Source organism: Neoarius graeffei, chromosome 21 (genome assembly GCF_027579695.1).
Source record: "Neoarius graeffei isolate fNeoGra1 chromosome 21, fNeoGra1.pri, whole genome shotgun sequence".
Classification (NCBI taxonomy): domain Eukaryota; kingdom Metazoa; phylum Chordata; class Actinopteri; order Siluriformes; family Ariidae; genus Neoarius; species Neoarius graeffei.
The window spans coordinates 56,091,357-56,110,727 of record NC_083589.1 but is presented as its reverse complement, the minus strand read 5'-3'; the positions used below and the strand labels follow the sequence as shown (position 1 = coordinate 56,110,727).

The 19,371-nt window shown below is 41.9% G+C and overlaps 1 protein-coding gene across 3 annotated transcripts in view; it reads left to right on the top strand.

The window, feature by feature from the left end:
* srgap1b (SLIT-ROBO Rho GTPase activating protein 1b) overlaps positions 1-19,371 on the top strand; it is a 126,737-nt gene that overhangs the window by 29,182 nt on the left and 78,184 nt on the right. For 2 of the 3 annotated variants that reach the window (XM_060903392.1, XM_060903395.1), the window contains exon 2: positions 12,110-12,305. The exons of the other annotated variant lie outside the window; for it this stretch is intronic. In XM_060903392.1, coding sequence (XP_060759375.1) covers positions 12,110-12,305 — 196 coding nt within the window. The remainder of the gene's footprint in view (positions 1-12,109; positions 12,306-19,371) is intronic. 3 annotated transcript variants of the gene reach the window in all.

Sequence of the window (19,371 nt, the reverse complement as noted above, 5' to 3'; positions counted from 1 at the left end):
TCTCCTGATCTGAACCCAATCGAACACCTATGGGGAATTCTGAAGAGACAAGTTGAGCATCACTCTCCATCCAGCATCCAGTCACTAAAAGAGGTCATTGTTGAAGAATGGAAAAAGATCGATGTTGCAAAATGTCGCCAACTTGTTCATTCCATGCCTAGAAGACTTGGTGCTGTCATTAAAAATCATGGAGGCCATACAAAGTACTAGATGTAGTAGTTTTTGTTGTGGGGTGTACTCATTTTTGCACCACCCTAATTTGAGTAAAACTGAAAAAAATGCGTAATCTGTTATGTTATTAACCTTACTTTCACGTTATAAGTTAAACAGATGTTATATTAAACTTTGTCTTGTCAACATTTTGGAAATTGTTTGTGTTCATTGAGATATTGTTTAAAATGTTACTTTTCAAGGGGGGTGTACTCATTTACGCTGAGCACTGTACATACTATATACATAGAGGAGTCCTGGAAGAAGGTCCTATTGGTCGTATATATCCAGATCTGTTGAGTGGTTGGTTTTGACAGGTTTTTAGGTCTAGAGGAGCTTCGAAATTGAATTTCAGGTCCAGTTTAGCCCGATGCTGATCTAGTCTGCGCCCAAATGAGGGGATACTGGGGGAGATGATGCTCTCTGGTAAGCTATTCCATGGGTTTATAATGCGTCGAGTAAAGCTATTCTGCTTGACAGTAGTTTTGCACTTTGGCTTATTAAGTTTCATACCATTACCTCGGGTTCTGCTGCTGTCTACCACTTATGCATTGCAGGTCACAGGTGAGCTGGCATTGGGCGAGAGACTATCTGGGGTACACCCAGGATAGATCACCAGTCTATCACAGGACTAACAGTAGCCATCTTTCCATTAATGTACTTGATGCACAATTTGAAATCGCGAACTAAAAAACGAGTAACGGAAACGTTACTTCAGACGTTCATTTAAAAAACTGAAATATTGCAAAAATGTTTTTATGCTTGATTATGATTCAATAAAGAAATATTTCACAAAACTGAAATGGAAACACATTTTCGGCATTTAAGTCCCATGACAGGAAGACCGAACAGAAACACTGACTTTCTGAAAAAGGACGCGCTGTAAGTATTATCACAGGACCAGCTTTAATCGCACATCATTTACTCATTGGAGAAACAAACCATTCGTGGTTGTGTTTTCATTGAAATTTTTTAAATGCCGCATCTATTTTGCGGAAAACTGCAACGGAACCCTGGCTACAGAGAAACCGAGAGCCAGCCGATCACATTCACACTTGCTGTGAGGTGATGGAGCTAACCACTGCACCACCAAAACAAGGTTTGCTGTTGAGATAAACAGAGAGAGATTGAGATTTGTTAAAAACTGGGTTGCTAATGAACAAGACTTGGTTTTAAAATAAAAATTAAAAATACAGGATTTGCTAAAGACCAAAGTTTGCTAAAAAAAAACATTTTCAAAACGAGCCAGGTTAATTAAAGAGCAGGGTTCTGCTAAAGTAAGAAATTTGGAGAACATGATTTGCTTAAATGAATGAATGAATAAATGTCTCGCTAAAACTGAATAATGGGGGTAGGTTAACTAAAATTGAGGATTAAATTAAATTAACTAAAATTGGGGATTGTCCTAATTAATTAGGCTAACCCGTACTATTTGCATTTTAGCATTAATAGGTCGGCTAACGTGCTATCTATCTAAATGCTAACTGACGGAGAGCTGGTTTTGGCCAGTTTGCTTGCTAATTGTTTTGGCTAGTTCTAGCTAAATCCTTGAAATTTATCTTCGCTCACACATCTCTGTTTCCATAAGGTTATCCTGATCTGTGATGTGATGCTCCATCACCCATTGACGTTACCTCGTCATACACAGACAACTCAGCTTCTTAAATCACAGCATCTTCCAATCATTTAGCTACATCAGTCTTGAATGTGGATATACACTCATGTTTGTCCTACAATAAACTGAGAAACATCTCTGAGCAGCTGTGTCAGTGACTGTTGCTCCCGGATATCCGTTGTTCTGTAAAGTTGTCCTACCTCTTGGATTTGTCCTACCAAGCCTACTGCGCATGCGTAGAACACATGACATCATATCTTGGAATTTGGACCGAGTTTTGTCCTACCGATCAGCTGGGCTGATAGAAAATCGGTGAGTATTTCACGCATTTGTAATGCGTAATGTAGGCATATTTGCAATTCAGAAACGTATAAAATACAGTATTTATAAACAAACGAAACGATGCCCCGTCATAACTTTGACTGCACAGTGCCCACTGCGTGACAGAATTAGCAAGTTCTCATACAGACCGTTTTATTATTCAAAACAAGTCATTACAAATTATTTGACTCGGCCAAAGACTCGACCAATACGCACAAAAGCCCAGCTGATCGGTAGGACAAAACTCGGTCCAAATTCCAAGATATGACGTCATGTGTTCTGCGCATGCGCAGTATGCTTGGTAGGACAAATCCAAGAGGTAGGATAACTTTACAGAACACCCCTGATGCAGAACCTCCTGGGCAGCAGAGGTCTACGTTCCTACTGTAGATCATACTTCATACATCAATTCAACCTCCTTCAGTACAGACAAATCAAAACCATCACTACCTGAGTGTAGCGTCATCTTTGTTTTTCTGCATAAGATTTTCACTGCCTAATTGCTATTAAACTGGTTTCGGGCATTTCCATAATGTGGAATGGCATGAGAGTTAAGGGAGGGAAAAGGCCAAATAATAAACTCCAGCTAGCATAGAAAAGCTAACCTAAAGCTGATAAAATAAACAACATTCCCGAGCTAAATGTTAGCCTAGTGCATAGTGAAACTTTTCTGTGCCTAACAGGGTTCAGATTTCTTTTCTTTTTCCCTTTCTCCTTGTGTAATTGGTTTAGAGCATTTTCAGTAATGACATTTGAGATGGGAAGGGGGAAAACATTTCTCAAATCCAGCTTCAAAAACTTAAGTGTTTAGCTAAAGAACAATGCTTGCTAAAAACAAAGTGATAGATTTTAATTTGTAATATTGGGAATCGTCTTAATATTGAATTATCCTGGGTCACATTTTAACAATTAACATCTCGTTCATCTCATTATCTCTAGCCACTTTATCCTGTTCTGCAGGGTCGCAGGCAAGCTGGAGCCTATCCCAGCTGACTACGGGTGAAAGGCGGGGTACACCCTGGACAAGTCGCCAGGTCATCACAGGGCTGACACATAGACACAGACAACCATTCACACTCACATTCACACCTACGCTCAATTTAGAGTCACCAGTTAACCTAACCTGCATGTCTTTGGACTGTGGGGGAAACCGGAGCACCCGGAGGAAACCCACGGGGAGAACATGCAAACTCCGCACAGGAAGGCCCTCGCCGGTCACGGGGCTCAAACCTGGACCTTCTTGCTGTGAGGCGACAGCGCTAACCACTACACCACCATGCCGCCACAATTAACATAAGAAACCTAAAAAAAAAAGAAAATCTAGCTAGCTAATCTAGCTAAATGCTAGCCCAGTGTAGCTTTTTTCCCCCTGTGTAGTGAGATTTTTAATGCCTGATAGATGAGACTATTTTTAGCGTTAACTTTTTTTTTTCTTTTCCTCCTTCCTTGTGGAAATGCCCTCCAACAATTTCACAACTTTTACAGGTGAAAATCCCACTTTTGATCTCCAGCTAGCCTAAAAATGTCGACAATCAACTCGCATGCTAGCTATCTAGCAGGATTTGGCTTGGTGTGTGTCCCCCCCCCCCCCCCCCTTCTTTTGTGGAATAGGATCTCATTTTCTAAACCTAGCTACAGTCTTTCCACAGAGCTTTAAAAAAAAAAAAAAGTGCTTAAATGTAGATCTAGCCACAAAATCCTGTGCAGTTTAACTCTCCATCCCCTGAAACCTAATTCTTTTTAATAATTCATCTTCTGGTCGTAACAAAAAGCTGATAAAACATCAAGCCGAGAGAGAACAAGAGAGCGAGAGCTACAGTCAGGGCAGCCCGTGTCCTCCCCCAACACAGTTTCATTGCCATCAATACACGTTCCAGCAGTTTGGGGTGCAGCGGTGCATACGGCCGCCACGGCGCAACTTGCTGGCTTGGCAATAATGTGACGCTCTCCTTTTTCATAGCTTTTCCAGAGCCACATAATCATAGTCTCTTCTGTTTTCTTCTATTTTTTAAATCCTGTCATCCACCCATGTATTTAAATCTCATAGTGGAAATGAGTCACTGAGTCAAAATCATACTGTACTACTGACCTGACCTGTAATACTGCCTCCATTTGTGCAGTTCAGATCTATTATACACCATTTCTGCTGTTCTTTTCCCATATTTGCCTCTTTAGGTTTATATTTATTTTCTCTTCTCTTCCTTTGCCTCTCTGCATTTTGTTTTATCAGATCCAAGAGTCACCTTGGTTATAATCCAATTGCTCATCGTACTGCAAAGTGTGTGCGCGCGCACACACACACACACACACACACTTCGATTAACACGATCACTCTACAGCAATCATGCTCCCGCCTGCCAGCCATCCCACATACACACCCACCCTCACACACGGAGAGCCCAGGCTGCCAGCCATCTCATCTAACATTCTAGGCTCGTGAAACCGACAGGCAGTGTGACATTAAGCAGTTGGTCTGTTTGGGGGGGGAGGACGAGAGAAAGAGAAGAATCCTGCACGCTCTTCTTTACACACTTATACTTTATACCCACACGCGCACACTGATCCCCATGGAATACTCCCCTACCTGTTGTCTTGGTAACGGCAGCGAGTTGTGATGGCGGTGTGTTGTGCAGGATGAATGTTGGGAGAGGCAGAAAATTTGCCCTTTGCTTCAGTGAGCACATGGAATAGTACACCAGACAATTCTGCTCCTTTTGTAGCCTTTTTACTGCTCCCATCACTATGCCACGCTCCATTCGGTTCAAAGTATCATCCACATATCATCTGTGAACGATAGTACTGCCGTAATGTTCATGCGGCGTGCCATAATTATATATTCACAATCGCTAGTAGTGGGTTCCAATGGGTTGCGCAGAAATGTTCTCATGTGGTAAACATGCAGGATAAAAAATGTCCAACAAAGTCTTGGCTAAAATGTGATTTATCTAACCCGAGTCCAATTATACTGTAACCTCATTCAGGTTAAGTAGAACAAAGCAACTTTGCAGAACCTCGATCCTCTGTGTTGTATTTAATTGACCCCCCCCCCCCCCCCCCCCCCGCCTTCAATTTGGGCAATATCACATTCACAATCATGCACTTGTACTGATTATTATATATACAGGACAATTTTTTGATGGAATAAAAACGTGTTCTATTCCCTTCTAGTGGGTTTCATTAATTTGGTTTGACAGCATGCAATATTGTTAGCATATCGCTTATCCTATGTGTATCACGTCACTCTACCCAATGGGGAACTGCGAGTTGGCCTAGTAGTTAGTGTCCGCCTCTCGACCAGGAGATCGCAAGCTCTACTTGTGGTCGGGTCATACCAAAGACTAATCATAAAAATGGTACCTACAGTGGATATAAAGTGTACACACCCCGTTAAAATGATTTTTTTTTTTTTTACATTAGAAAAACCTGAGACCATGATAAAGAATTTCAAAACTTTTCCAACCTTTATTGTGACCTATAACCTGTACAATTCAACCAAAAAACAAACAAATCTGTTAGGAGGGAAAACATTTTTTTTTTAAAAGTACAATAAGCTGATTGCATAAGTGTGTACACCCTTAAACTACTTAAATCAAAAGGTACTTTGTTGAAGTAGCTTTTGATTTAATTACAGCATTCAGTCTTTTTGGGTCGGAGTCTATCAGCCTGCCACATCTAGACTTGGCAATATTTACCCACTCTTCCTTGCAAAAGCGCTCCAAATCTGTCAGATTGCGAGGGCGTCTCTTGTGCACAGCCCTCTTCAGGTCACTCCACAGATTTTCAATTGGATTTAGGTCTGGGCTCTGACTGGGCCGTTCCAAAACATTTTTTAGGGTCGTTGTCGTGCTGAAAGATGAAATTCCTCTTCATCTTCAGCTTTCTAGCAGACACCTGAAGGTTTTGGGCCAAAATTGACTGGTATTTAGAACTGTTCATAATTCCCTCCACCTTGACTAAAGCCCCTGTTCCAGCTGAAGAAAAACAACCCCAAAACATGATGCTGGCACCACCATGCTTCACCGTGGGTATGGGGTTCTTTTGGTGATGTGCAGTGTTTTTGTGCCAAACATACCTTTTGGAATTGTGGCCAAAAAGTTCAACCTTGGTTTCGTCAGACCATAACACATTTTCCCACATGTTTTTGGGAAAATTGATGCATCCATCTTTTTTTTTTTTTTTTTTTTTTTTTTTAGCCTGGATGTTTTTCTTTGACCCTACCTCATAGTCCAGACATGTGGAAAATACGGGAGATTGTCACATGTAGTACACAACCAGTACTTGCCAGAAATTCCTGCAGCTCCTTCAGTGTTGCTGTAGGCCTCTCGGCAGCCTCCCTGACCAGTTTTCGTCTTGTCTTTTCATCAATTTTGGAGGGACGTCGAGTTCTCGGTAATCTCACTCTCTTGTCCCATATTTTCTCCACTTCCTGGTGATGGTCTTCACTGTGCTCCATGGTATATCTAATGCCGTGGAAATGTTTTTGTCTCCTTCTCCTGACTGATCCCTCTCAACAGTGAGATCCCTCTGATGCTTTGTAAGCTCTCTGTGAACCCTGGCTTTGCTGGAGGATGCAACGGAGTAAATGTCTGAACTTTATTTGGGGTTAATCAGAGTCATTTTAATTAATGGCAGGTGTGAACCCAAAAAGACTGAATGCTGTAATTAAATCAAAAGGTGCTTCAACAAAGTATTAGTTTAGGGGCATGCACACTTATGCAACCAGCTTATTGTACTTTTTTTTTTTTCAATTGAATTGTACAGGATATAGGTCACATTAAAGTTGGGAAAAGTTTTGAAATTATTTATTGTGGTCTTAGGTTTTTTTGATGTAAAAAATTGTCATTTTAACAGGGTGTGTACACTTTTTTTTTTTAATATCCGCTGTACTACCGTCTGGCAAGGCACGCTGCAATACAGATGCGAGTGGGGAAGTCAAACTCTCATGGCTACCAGAGGACACGACCCCCACTGTAACTCTAGCTTTATAGGCAAGAGGCCGAGGGCTGTTGAAACAGAGATCGCTGCCCCACCCATACGTCTTAGAGCTGGTTAGTACTGGGACAGGAGACTGCCTGGGAAGACCAGGTTCTGGTGTGAGAGGGACTTTGACCCAGTGGAGAATGAGCATTGAATATGGTTTACGATATTGCATGGTTATCAAGAAAACATGACCTCACACGCTGAAGCTGATGCGAATATTCAATGAGCGAGTTTCTGCTGCACGTGTGCAGAAGCATTTCTTTGTTCACCTGCAGCGCTCGCAGTGAACTGTCGTCGTGAACTGAAAATGGCATAAGATGCATATTACACGTAAAACTTCTATGCTAGCGAGTGACTGTGACAACTTGTAAACCAACATGGCCACCAGGTTTGCTTCGTTAAAATGGAAGGTTTTGAGAGAATTTCAAAAGACAAAGATGCGTTGAACACCCAGAAGGATTGTCTCATCTCATCTCCTTATCTGTAGCCGCTTTATCCTGTTCTGCAGGGTCGCAGGCAAGCTGGAGCCTATCCCAGCTGACTATGGGCGAAAGGCGGGGTACACCCTGGACAAGTCGCCAGGTCATCACAGGGCTGACACATAGACACAGACAACCATTCACACCTACGGTCAATTTAGAGTCACCAGTTAACCTAACCTGCATGTCTTTGGGGGAAACCGGAGCACCCGGAGGAAACCCACGCGGACACGGGGAGAACATGCAGACTCGGCACAGAAAGGCCCTCGCCGGCCACGGAGCTCGAACCCGGACCTTCTTGCTGTGAGGCGACAGTGCTAACCACTACACCACCGTACCGCCCCCAAAAGAAATGTGTATGTAAAATAATAATAATAATAGCTGACTTTTTTTCATGGTATATCGGATATATTCTATTCAGCTAGCATGATACTGAACTCATCTTCGACTCATCGATATTATTTAAATATCACCACAGCTGTGCTTTATCTACAGCACTCAGCCCATGACTTACAGCCGTGCTGATATTCAGTATAACCGCACGATTGCGAATATATGATACTGCTTTTATTCAACAGTTCGATAAACAAGAAATTAACCTGGAGTAAATGATGTTTCGGACACAATATGGCTAAATGTTTTGTTTATTTTTGCTCTGCTAGCAAAAATAGAGCCTGAAAAAGCCGCACTCGCTTTATGGCACGTCGGCTAGCTAGCTCACATTTTGATTTGTCCATTCCTGTTCAAGGTGCTTCTTTCACCTGATGAGCTTTTCATATTTTATGTCAGAAGTTATATTTGTTTGCCATGTCTGCTGATGTCGCGAACACTACTGTAGTAACAGTTTCGAACCCAAACATGTGGTATGATGCACACGGCAAAACGTCCCAGTGCAGTTATACTTTATATATAACCACTCTTGGAATCCTTGTTCAATCAAATCAGTGGACCAGAACTAACTGTTGTACGGTATAACTTCTTGAACGTGCCGTTTGTTTATCTTGACCGTACCCATTGTACCAGCATGTTATCATGGGTTTGTTTGTCTTTACCACTTTGATGAAACCTTGTGGGATTTGTTACCCTCGCCATTTCCCCCCCCTTATTGACCTATATCTGTGGCTAACCATCCAAACCTGGGATTGTGTGTGAAGTCAGAGTTTACCGATGCCGCAATAGACGCAAGTGCGTGTATGAGTTCGCACATTGAGACAATGTTGTCGTTATCATTTTCTAAGAATGTTTCTGATGTAGCACATTGTGTTTGTGGCCTTGACAAGACGTCAGAAAGTCGTTGATCAGTGTGTGACGGTGTAGTGTGTTGCTCAGTTTTGTCAGTGATTCCACATAAATGCATGTTCCTGACTTTCTTGTCTTCATCTGTAAACCTTGACTTCTTTATCCATAGCCACCTCCTCACGTGTAATTTTGCATCAACCACCAGTAACTTTATTGGTTAAATCTGTGTAACAGTTTTCTGAATTCGGACCGTGAGGAACAGGGAGACGGACTTCTCTCTCTGGTTACTGACTATCTGAAAGACACACAGACACATTAATAGACAGTCAGTAATTAGACACAGGAGTAACTCGTAGCATGTTACCTGCTGGTTCAACCTGACACCATTCACAACGGACACTCGACCACGCCCTCACTGCCACAATCTGGTTGCTTGCCTTTTTTTGAAACGTAAAGGAGATATGCAGAACCTTTATTTTTAAATACATTTCTGAGTGGATAGTATCGCCATCCTTGAATCTTGTATGCTGCGTGAATGGGGAAATTTTTTTTTAATTATTTTTGAGAGTTAAAATCGACCGCAAAGTTGGCATTTGAGCTGCCCCGCTGAGCCAGCCAGCCCTGAGTACGTGACGTCACAGCGGTAACCGGTTTTAAGGCTGAGGCCTTTGACAGCTATAGACCAAAGTCATATTTATGGTGAAAGTAAGAAATCCCATTACCGACTTGCTCAACTAAGACTGATTTGACTTCACTGATTGTGGGTTGACTCTCATTAAAACAGGATGGGTGTTATAACTTATGCAACATACATGTACATGCATGCATTTTCACTGATAAAACATAAAAGGCTCATTAAATAATCAGATGAACTGAGACAATCACATTCTGAAGCAAATTAAATAATCTTATACCGCTAACTTAAACACAAATCAAGTTACATGCATTAATCTAAATGCAGGTAAGCAACAAGGTTTTTTTGTTGTTGTTGTTTTGTATCCAAATGAGTCACATTTTACCCGTCTGTGTTCTCGCTTCTTGAAGGCCGACCTTGTGGCTTATTTGTTTTGAAGCGATCTGACTTAGTTGTTCGTTTAGTCCTTCGTTCATTTGCTTCTTCCACATAAGGGCGAGATGGCAGCAATATCCAGCAGAGAAATCAGACAGCTGGTCCACTCATTCTCCATTTTCTCCATACTGAGTACTCCGCCATTACTGCTCAGCTCAGGCAGTTACTAAAACCCGGGACAGGATGTCACTGGTTTTAGCAACAACCACGTGAAGGTCACTGCCTGAGCAATTATGTCACGTCCCGTTCCGTTCCAGGTTTAGCAACAACCCTCAGCTCACGCTCCGGGAGAACTGGTGCAACTGAACTTGCTTTCCTTTTCTTGTAGTTTTTCCTTCCCTTTAATTGTTGATACTGCACCCTCTTTCAATATGAGCTTATAGCCAATGCTCCTCAACAGATCAGAGATCTTGTACGAGTCTTCAGTAAAATGTGCAGAGGAGAGACCACTTCGTAGGCGCCCAGTGTGCCCATGAACTTCTCGCAAAACGCGTCCAAATCTTTGCAGTTTGAACATTTCTGTAGCCATGAATGCAACATAAATCTACCTTCTATTGTGTTGCTGCACCAGCCAGCAACACATCTATGTAGCATGGTGATAAATTAGCAAAAAATGGAGGATCGGAGTTGCGGTCAGCTCTGTGTTTTAGTATAGTGGAAATGGCAATGAGACAAATAGCCTTCCTGCGGTGACATCACAGATATCAAGGTCATTCACTCAGACCGCTACCGATATGAATCACTTTAATCATAAAAATTACTATATTAGATTTATTGTTAATGCTTAAAACTATTCCTGTGCCATTCTTGAGGTCTCAGGGCATTTATAAACAAAAAGTGAGGCCATGGTTCTGCGTATCTCCTTTAAAATTGTGAGGGTTTTGATCATTAAAGCTAGACGGCCTTTCGGATTTTTCAAGTGTAGGTTATAAAAAGAATTTTCCCCGACACCCAATTATTTTTGTTTAGTGGACCGAAAGCTACTGAATTTGAATCACAGACTTCCAATTTTATTCATTTTTATTAGATAAAACAATTAATGAATTTGGAGCCACATGGCCCTGAATTCTCCGCTATTTTTTCCTGCTTCACCATGACCCAATTCAAGATACTACATCATGCATCACGTGGTGGGCTTTCCCAGTTCATGCAAAGCATTGTGGGATACAAATTTGAAACAGAAAAGAAAAATCGAGGACGTGAGTGTGCGAAACGTGAAAGACTGACTACAGTAATGGAAAGCAAGAAGAAAAGACGTTATGTTATATACGAAGGAAAGGAAATGCAGGACCAAACTAATAAATATTGGCGCTCAGCGAGCACCTCGGTGTGATCAGCTGTTCGTTTAGCGACAGAATGATGGAACGGTCAGTGCACGGTCAAAGGTAAACCTGCACATGGACGCACACACACACACACACACACACACGGACATGGACTTCCTCTGTCTGCTTGACTGCACGAAGAAGCGAGCGATTTCATGCACATTTGCTTTAATCCCCTCAAATTAAATAACTTCCCAGCCACAGAATGGCCTGATACTTTGTGAGAGATTACAGAAATAAACATAAATCACAATGACCAAATTTCACAGATTTTTATGAAATCGAAAGGCCGCCTAACTTTAATCATTAATCAGTTTTCAGCTAGAGTTGCCAGATTGAGTCTCATAATTGGTTCCATGTTGCTTTATGTACTGGAAGGTTTTACACTTTGATTGGATGGCAATCCTGATTTTTTTCTTTTTTTTTTTTTTACATAACCACCTCCTCTGCACGAATTATTATTTTTTTGAATAATTAGTTACAGATTCATCCACGACAACATGGTGTATGAATCTCAAATATAGATGGTATTTAAATACTGATGGTAGCGATCTTGCATAATGGCAGGTGGATGGAAGTTTTACAAAGGAGATATTTGCGTAAATTAAACCCTGGGTATTGTTTTTACAATAAATTATAAGAGTATTGTGTATAATGTCATTTCTGTAACACTGACCAAGCTGATTTGTTGATTTTTAGTATTAAAATTCAGTCATTAAAATCTAATAATCAAAATTATATTGATTTTATGTCCTCCTGATCATTTCGAAACAGGCAAGGAAGATTTGGATGAAGATAAAAACAAGACAGACTCGGATGGTTTTACTTAATTCCCATCTTGTGTGTTTTTTTTGTGTGCGTGTTTGGACAGAGATCAGATCTCAGCTGTTGGAGCAGCAGAAATGTCTGGAGCAGCAGACGGAGATGCGAGTGCAGCTTCTTCAGGACCTGCAGGATTTCTTCCGCAAGAAATCCGAGATCGAAAGCGAGTACTCGCGCAACCTGGAGAAGCTGGCTGAGCGCTTCATGGCCAAGACGCGCAGCACCAAGGACCACCAGCAGTACAAGTGAGCAGAGCTGACAGATGATGGGATGCACTTACAGAGAAGTTAACCCAGCTTTGCACTTTATGGATGTGTATTGATATAAATTAGGTTATTTTTTTTGGTGTTTTTGATCATCTTTATCTCTGTATGTGTGGTGGCCCGGGCAAACGCTTCAAAATGCCAAAAACATCTATGTATGTAGTTCATTCATTTGTTTTCGATACCACAAATCCATTGAGGGTAGCGGGTGAGCTGGAGCCAATTAAAGCTGACGTTGGGTGAGAGCCGGGGTACAACCTAGACAGGTCGCTGATCTCTTGTGGCAAACACGGAGAGACAGACACACTCTCTTTTTAATCTTTATAATAAGTATACTCCTAAGTCCGCATAACTATACTAGGAGTTCAAATAATAGTTTAAAAAAAAAAGCTAATAATAATCATACAAGCAACTGATGGTAAATGGGAAAAAATGATATGCAGTAAAATATAAAATCAATATATAAGCCAGTTCAAAGTCTAATAATTGCCTCCAGGGTGCACGTGGCCCCACCCCCAAATTTCGAACTCGCACTCACGCCTATAGATGATTTGCAACCATGTGATCAAAATGCGCTACATCATGAGCGTCCGCCATGTTGGCGGATCTACAAAGCAACTAGGATGGCAGCCGCTGAAAGCGTGTCTGTAAACAATGCTGAATTTTCTCAGCATTACCACGATTTGAACGGTCGAGCGAAGATTCGATACAAAAGAGAAGATAAATGTGTGATTTTTGACCAATATTATTTTAAAAAGTCAGACTTTTCTGAAGATAAGACGCTTCTACTGACCATCGAGTACCCAGATATCACGTTCTATCAGGTTTGGCTGCCGAAGAATCGAGTCCGACCTTGGACGAAACATAGCCCGTTTTCTGAGTGGGTGCCCAGTCTGGATTGCTTCTATTGTATAATTTTTCTTGTGCTCCTAGAAGCGAAATGGTAATACATGTGTTAAAATGATGACAACGACCGAGTGAACCACGACAAGAGAGAACGCTCATCTCTCATCTCATCTCATTATCTGTAGCCGCTTTATCCTGTTCTACAGGGTCGCAGGCAAGCTGGAGCCTATCCCAGCTGACTACGGGCGAAAGGCGGGGTGCACCCTGGACAAGTCGTCAGGTCATCACAGGGCTGACACATAGACACAGACAACCATTCACACTCACATTCACACCTACGCTCAATTTAGAGTCACCAGTTAACCTAACCTGCATGTCTTTGGACTGTGGGGGAAACCGGATCAACCGGAGGAAACCCACGCGGACACGGGGAGAACATGCAAACTCCGCACAGAAAGGCCCTCGCCGGCCACGGGACTCGAACCCGGACCTTCTTGCTGTGAGGCAACAGCGCTAACCACTACGCCACCGTGCCGCCTGAGAATGCTCATTTTATAGCAAAATTCTAGCAACATGAAATAAAAATCTTCCATGATGTCATCGAGAGAGCTTTTGAATCTCACCTGAGATAAAATGATGACTGCAAACACGAGCTGTTTTGGTTTTAGTCTCTGTTAGATCAGCCCTGCCGATGATGTTCAGCCGCGCTCGTCTCCTCTCCGTACTAAGCCTCAGCGTTTCCTCGCCCTCTTTCCGATTCACAGACGGAATTCTAAAAAATCAGAACGTGCCACGGTCACGAGTACTGTTGTCACCACAACCATATACAGCACAAAGATATGGCATTGCTAAAAGAACACTTGAAGCAGTAGAAAAACAAAGAGTTGCGCATGCGTGACTGTTTTGTATGAAATGTCGCTTGATCCCCGTGTTTGTATATCCACCAACATGGCCGACATCCCGGTTTCTATTTTGCTTTGACATCACTTGCAAGTCAAGGATAGGCAATTTAGGTGAGCCAGTTGGCCTAATCTGCATGTCTTTGGGTAGTGGGAGGAAACCAGAGGACCAGGAGGAAACCCACGCAGGCGCAAGAACATACAAACTCCACACAGAGAGGCCGCAGTCCATTGGCAGGTTCGAACCCGGAACCTGCTTGCTGTAAGGTGACGGTGCTAACCGCTACTCCATGCTATATAATTTTCAAAACTATATATTATGTGTTTTCCTGACTATAGACTTTCTCAGACTGAAATGTGTTTCTCTTTTGCGTGTGTCTCAACCAGCAGGAACGTTCTCGCATTTTAAAAATCAAATACTTGATCAAACTCTGACCTTCACTGTGTGAGGAATCTCACTTGGCTGGCAACGTTTTACACACCTTTCGGCAGACTGACTGTATTTACGCGTGTTAAACCGACTCCTTACCCAGCGTGAGACCTGCAGCAAGATAGCCGAGGCAGGATTAAAAAGTAAATGTACAAAATAAAATAATTTTCATGTGGTGTTGGTGAAATGTAGTTATGATTTCTTAAAGTTGAGGTATGGCAATTTTAAAAAAAAAAATCCCTGAATATTGGCCCAAACCAGATTTTTTTTTTTTTTTTTTTTTTTTGGGGGGGGGTCTTTCAGCCACAACATCTGCAGTTTTTTTCTTTGACTGCTACACTGATGTCTTTGTTTATTCTCATGACTTTGGTTTATTATAAAAGCAGAAGCGTTATTAAGGATTACACAGTATCGTTTATAGTTGGCTTCCTTCCTGTGTGCTTATTGCCTTAAAAATCAAATAAGAAATTGCACAGAGATCCGAGGAGTTAAGTGCTCCTCCTTCCTTTATGGATTCTGCTCGTGTGTGTGTGTGGGCAATCTCATTAATGCAGATAGCATTCTCCAGCAAAAAGGATGAAACCGTAGGAAAAGAAAAGGCAGTGTAAGAGAGATGAAAAGGCCCCTTTTCTCCATCTCGCTATCGTACCTTTCTCTCCACTTCACTTGTGTGTGTTACACCGCCGTCGTACAGGTCCTCACAGGGGCCTTTCTGCTGAATGTCTGCTCAGAGATCCCCGTGTTAATATCACCGCCTGATGAACCTTTCCTTAATGAATACGAGATCCTGAGATCTACCTCTGATCATATCTCAGCATTATTTCCAGATAAAAGCTCATAACTGCCTGTTTTTATTACAGTCCCCAAATGTGCATGTATTTATTATTATTATCATTATCACTGTGTTCATCTACAGTGGTGCTTGAAAGTTTGTGAACCCTTTAGAATTTTCTATATTTCTGCATAAATATGACCTAAAACATCATCAGATTTTCACACAAGTCCTAAAAGTAGATAAAGAGAACCCAGTTAAACAAATGAGACAAAAATATTACACTTGGTTGTTTATTTATTGAGGAAAATGATCCAATATTACATATCTGTGAGTGGCAAAAGTATGTGAACCTCTAGGATTAGCAGTTAATTTGAAGGTGAAATTAGAGTCAGGTGTTTTCAATCAATGGGATGACAATCAGGAGTGAGTGGGCACCCTGTTTTATTTAAAGAACAGGGATCTATCAAAGTCTGATCTTCACAACACGTTTGTGGAAGTGTATCATGGCACGAACAAAGGAGATTTCTGAGGACCTCAGAAAAAGCGTTGTTGATGCTCATCAGGCTGGAAAAGGTTATAAAACCATCTCTAAAGAGTTTGGACTCCACCAATCCACAGTCAGACAGATTGTGTACAAATGGAGGAAATTCAAGACCATTGTTACCCTCCCCAGGACTGGTCGACCAACAAAGATCACTCCAAGAGCAAGGTGTGTAATAGTCGGCGAGGTCACAAAGGACCCCAGGGTAACTTCTAAGCAACTGAAGGCTTCTCTCACATTGGCTAATGTTCATGAGTCCACCATCAGGAGAACACTGAACAACAATTGTGTGCATGGCAGGGTTGCGAGGAGAAAGCCACTGCTCTCCAAAAAGAATATTGCTGCTCGTCTGCAGTTTGCTAAAGATCACGTGGACAAGCCAGAAGGCTATTGGAAAAATGTTTTGTGGACGGATGAGACCAAAATAGAACTTTTTGGTTTAAATGAGAAGCGTTATGTTTGGAGAAAGGAAAACACTGCATTGCAGCATTAGAACCTTATCCCATCTGTGAAACAAGGTGGTGGTAGTATCATGGTTTGGGCCTGTTTTGCTGCATCTGGGCCAGGACGGTTTGCCATCATTGATGGAACAATGAATTCTGAATTATACCAGCGAATTCTAAAGGAAAATGTCAGGACATCTATCCATGAACTGAATCTCAAGAGAAGGTGGGTCATGCAGCAAGACAACGACCCTAAGCACACAAGTCGTTCTCCCAAAGAATGGTTAAAGAAGAATAAAGTTAATGTTTTGGAATGGCCAAGTCAAAGTCCTGACCTTAATCCAATCGAAATGTTGCAGAAGGACCTGAAGCGAGCAGTTCATGTGAGGAAACCCATCAACATCCCAGAGTTGAAGCTGTTCTGTACGGAGGAACAGGCTAAAATTCCTCCAAGCCAGTGTGCAGGACTGATCAACAGTTACCGGAAACATTTAGTTGCAGTTATTGCTGCACAAGGGGGTCACACCAGATACTGAAAGCAAAGGTTCACATACTTTTGCCACTCACAGATATGTAATATTGTATCATTTTCCTCAATAAATAAATGACCAAGTATAATATTTTTGTCTCATTTGTTTAACTGGGTTCTCTTTATCTACTTTTAGGGCTTGTGTGAAAATCTGATGATGTTTTAGGTCATATTTATGCAGAAATATAGAAAATTCTAAAGGGTTCACAAACTTTCAAGCACCACTGTACCTGTCCGTCACCCGTCTACCAATTTTAGAGTCTAGGACTCTAGAATTATTGCCACCGTTCACAAGACTATCTCATTGGTATTGAAGCTATTTGAATAAATAGGGCAGCCCCGGTGGTGTAGCCTCACAGCAAGAAGGTTCTAGGTTCAAGCCCAGTGGCCGATGGGGGCCTTTCTGTGTGGAGTTTGCATGCTCTCCTCGTGTCTGTGTGGGTTTCCTCCCACAGTCCAAAGACATGCAGTTAGATTAACATGGGGTGGCCTTGGGCTGAGGTTGGGCTGAAGTGCCCTTGAGCAAGGTACCTAACCTCCAACTGCTCCCCAGACGCTGTAGCATAGCTGCCCACTGCTCTGAGTATGTGTGTGTGCTCGTTGCTCACTTGTGTGTGTTCACTGCTTCAAATGGGTTAAATACAAAGAGGAATTTCACAGTGCTTACAGTGGTGCTTGAAAGTTTGTGAACCCTTTAGAATTTTCTATATTTCTGCATAAATATGACCTAAAACATCATCAGATTTTCATACAAGTCCTAAAAGTAGATAAAGAGAACCCAGTTAAACAAATGAGACAAAAATATTATACTTGGTTGTTTATTTATTGAGGAAAATGATCCAATATTACATATCTGTGAGTGGCAAAAGTATGTGAACCTTTGCTTTCAGTATCTGGTGTGACCCCCTTGTGCAGCAATAACTGCAACTAAACGTTTGCAGTAACTGTTGATCAGTCCTGCACACCGGCTTGGAGGAATTTTAGCCCGTTCCTCCGTACAGAACAGCTTCAACTCTGGGACGTTGGTGGGTTTCCTCACATGAACTGCTCGCTTCAGGTCCTTCCACAACATTTTGATTGGATTAAGGTCAGGACTTTGACTTGGCCATTCCAAAACATTAACTTTATTCTTCTTTAACCATTCTTTGGTAGAACGACTTGTGTGCTTAGGGTCGTTGTCTTGCTGCATGACCCACCTTCTCTTGAGATTCAGTTCATGGATAGATGTCCTGACATTTTTCTTTAGAATTCGCTGGTATAATTCAGAATTCATTGTTCCATCAACGATGGCAAGCCGTCCTGGCCCAGATGCAGCAAAACGGGCCCAAACCATGATACTACTACCACCACCATGTTTCACAGATGGGATAAGGTTCTTATGCTGGAATGCAGTGTTTTCCTTTCTCCAAACAGAATGCTTCTCATTTAAACCAAAAAGTTCTATTTTGGTCTCATCTGTCCACAAAACATTTTTCCAATAGCCTTCTGGCTTGTCCACGTGATCTTTAGCAAACTGCAGATGAGCAGCAATGTTCTTTTTTGGAGAACAGTGGCTTTCTCCTTGCAACCCTGCCATGCACACCACTGTTGTTCAGTGTTCTCCTGATGGTGGACTCATGAACATTAACATTAGCCAATATGAGAGAGGCCTTCAGTTCCTTAGAAGTTACCCTGGGGTCCTTTGTGACCTCGCCGACTATTACACGCCTTGCTCTTGGAGTGATCTTTGTTGGTCGACCAGTCCTGGGGAGGGTAACAATGGTCTTGAATTTCCTCCATTTGTACACAATCTGTCTGTGGATTGGTGGAGTCCAAACTCTTTAGAGATGGTTTTTTAACCTTTCCCAGCCTGATGAGCATCAACAACACTTTTTCTGAGGTCCTCAGAAATCTGCTTTGTTCGTGCCATGATACACTTCCACAAACATGTGTTGTGAAGATCAGACTTTGATAGATCCCTGTTCTTTAAATAAAACAGGGTGCCCACTCACACCTGATTGTCATCCCATTGATTGAAAACACCTGACTCTAATTTCACCTTCAAATTAACTGCTAATCCTAGAGATTCACATACTTTTGCCACTCACAGATATGTAATATTGGATCATTTTCCTCAGTAAATAAATGACCAAGTATAATATTTTTGTTTCATTTGTTTAACTGGGTTCTCTTTATCTACTTTTAGGACTTGTGTGGAAATTTGATTGTTTTAGGTCATACTTATGCAGAAATGTATAGAAAATTCACCACTGTAAGTGTATGTGTGATAAATCACACAGTTCTTCTTCTAAAAATGTATGCCCCCCCCCCCCCCCCTTTCCTATTGCTAGCACCACGAGCTGGTCTAGTGGTTGGCATGTCCACTTCTCAACTGGGAGATTGTAAGTTCTACTCGTGATCGGGTCATGCCATCATAAAAACAATACCGACTGCCATCTAGTGAGGCACGCTGTAATACAGATGCGAGTAGGGAGTCAAACTCTTGCAGTTGGTTACCAGAGGACCAGCCCCCTACTGTAGCCCGAGCTATGTAAGAGGCCGAGGGCAATAGAAGTGGAGATTGGCACCGTCCAATGTGCCTTAAG